Source organism: Otolemur garnettii, unplaced genomic scaffold (assembly GCF_000181295.1).
Source record: "Otolemur garnettii isolate 467f Iridium unplaced genomic scaffold, OtoGar3 scaffold00055, whole genome shotgun sequence".
NCBI lineage: Eukaryota > Metazoa > Chordata > Mammalia > Primates > Galagidae > Otolemur > Otolemur garnettii.
The window spans coordinates 10,900,898-10,903,696 of NW_003852450.1; the positions used below are offsets into that span (position 1 = coordinate 10,900,898).

Below are 2,799 nucleotides of genomic sequence, written 5' to 3' on the forward strand. Positions count from 1 at the left end.
AAAAAAAAAAAAAAAAAAGAAAAAAACTTGGAAATTCCAAATTGGAAATTCTTGACTAATTCATTTCCTAAGAGAACTGCAAATATACTACTTCCTTACTCACACATCAGTCATACAGATCTACATATTTCTCCCCCCTCAATCGGAAAACATTACCTGTGGCTGGAACTGAGGAACAGGTGGCCCTTGCATTCCTTGAGATTGCTCATCCATTGTCTGAAGCAACAGCAACTTTAAAACTCTGCAAACATAAACAGGTTGACTCTAAATAACGTAACCATTACCAATTTATTATCATTCATCATATACTTGACGTGTGCACTTAAATACTATAGATTTACCTGATGCTTCAAAAATTAATCATTAACATATCTAAAACCCTTCTGGCATTTGCTAAATCCAAGCTCTGTTTAGCTCACACAAACCTTCACTGTCTCAACCATTTCTCCTTCTCCAAAATAGCATTATGTACTTGGAAAATCCTACCTCCCAAGATGAAATTCTTTCCTCTTCATTCTGCCTTGTAAATCAAAATTACTCCCCTTCACCCTGCCCACTTTGAGTAAATGCCATGGGAGGCTCCTTGCCATCATGTTCAGTATTTTGCATTCCTAAAATGGTCCTTACCTTCATATTCTAAAAATGTTATTTGTACTTTTATTCTTTTATCTAACTGCAATATTTATTCATTGTGATTTTTAGGTTTAAATGTAAAAGGTTCATCCTCACATGAGAGTTTTAATTACTCTTTTATTCATACTTTGTAATTATAAAGGATTCATCCATTAATTCTATAAACATAAGGTGACAACCAATTATATGTCAGGCATCACACAAGACTCAAAAACTGAAATATAAATGAGCCACAGCCCTTGCCTTTCAGAAGATACATCCACTCAATACCAAGTGCCCCTAGTGTCTTTATAAATGCTGTGACTAAAATCTGTGAGTCAAAAAACTAGGATCCCTTTAAATGGGATTAGCTGGTGAAGAAACTAAAACACATCTTCACTAAACTCTTTAAAAGGCAATAAAAATATTCTGAACATGGATTATTTTTATTGCAAATATCTTCCTCCACCCTGTGACTTACCTTTAAAATGTTCCCAATACTGTCCTTCAATTAACTAACGAACAGAAATTCTTAATTTTTTTTTTATTAAATCATAGCTGTGTACATTAATGCAATCACAGGGTACAGTGTGGTGTTTTCATATACAATTTGAAATACTCTCATCAAACTGGTTAATGTAGCCTTCATGTCATTTTCTTAGTTATTGAGTTAAGACATTCATACTCTGTTTTTAGAAAGATTCACTTGTACCCTTGTAGGATAAACCATAGTGGGTGGGCAGAGGCCGGAAATTCTTAATTTTAATGTAATCAATCTGTTTCTTTATGATTAGTGCTTTGTGTACTATTTATGAATTTTTTCCTTGTTCTAAGTTCTCCTTTTCTTTTCTTTTCTTTTTTTGAGACAGAGTCTCACTATGTGGCCCTTGGTAGAAGGCTGTGGGCATCACAGCTCACAGCAACCTAAAACTCTTGGGCTTAAGCGATTCTCTTGCCTCAGCCTCCCAAGTAGCTGGGACTATAGGCGCCCGCCACAACGCCAGGCTATTTTTGTTGCTGTTGTTGTTATTGTTGTTTAGCAGGCCAGGGCGGGGTTCGAACCCACGAGCCCCAGTGCATGTGGCCAGCACCCTAACAACTGAGCTACGGGCACTGAGCCCTCATATTATTTTCTAATGTAAGTCTTATTGTTTTACCTTGCATATTCATATCTATAATTTACCTAGAATTAAACTTTTTGGATGATAATTGAATTATTAGTATAATTTTATATGACATAAGTCAAAGTATTTATTTATTTTTCTTGGATATCCAACTGACCTGATACATCCAAAGGATTATCCTTTACCATATTGCCCTGCTGCTGTGTCATCTTCGTCACATATCAAGTGACTATATTTTTATCTGTACACAAATACACGAGGGCTGTCCAGAAAGCGTAAGTATCCAGGCATGCATGCCTCTGTTTTTCATATTGCATGGCTCCACACCTTCTGGACACCCAGATATATACACACATACTTTCTTTTCTGTTCTATTGGTCTACTTGTCTATGCTAACCCATACTACATTACATGATATACTATGTGTATTATTACTACTGCATGTAATTACATTACTAATAGCTTTACTAGTAAGTCTTGATAGCTACTTAATTACAGATCTGATTTTAATATAAATTGTAGAATCGGTATGCTTATTTCTTAAAAAAAAAAAAACGAATTGGGATTTTGATGGGGATTACACAGACTCCACAGGTCAATTTGGCAAGAAACGACATTTTAATAATATTTGGTCTTATGAACATAGAATATCTTATATATTTTAGCTTTAATTTCTTTCAGTAATGGTTTTCAGTTTCAATATACTGGTCTTCCATATCTTTTTTCACGTTATTTCCGAAATGTTTTATATTATTTGATACTATTGTAAATAGTGATTTTTTCATTCAATTTTCTGATTCTTGTTAGTGTGTGAAATAAAACTGGTTTCTCTATATTGACCCTTAATCTTGCAAAGTTGTTAAACTCACTTATTAGTTCAAGTAGCTTCTTTGTACATTCTTTTATTGAAATGGCTAGAATCTCTACAACCAATAGAAGTAGAAAAGAGAAATCCTTTCATCGTTCCTCAACTTAGGGGGGAAAGATTGAATTTTTTACCATTAAACATGTTAGCTGTACTTTTTTTTTTTTTTTTTTTTTAGAGACAAACTCTGACTTTGTC

The 2,799-nt window shown here is 33.9% G+C and overlaps 1 protein-coding gene across 1 annotated transcript in view; it reads right to left on the reverse strand.

Moving 5' to 3' along the window:
• Positions 1-2,799, reverse strand: part of NEK7 (NIMA related kinase 7) — a 148,119-nt gene that overhangs the window by 88,130 nt on the left and 57,190 nt on the right. Inside the window, exon 2 of the mRNA XM_003792306.2 lies at positions 157-241. Within this exon, the coding sequence (XP_003792354.1) occupies positions 157-213 (57 nt within the window). The 5' untranslated portion in view covers positions 214-241. The remainder of the gene's footprint in view (positions 1-156; positions 242-2,799) is intronic.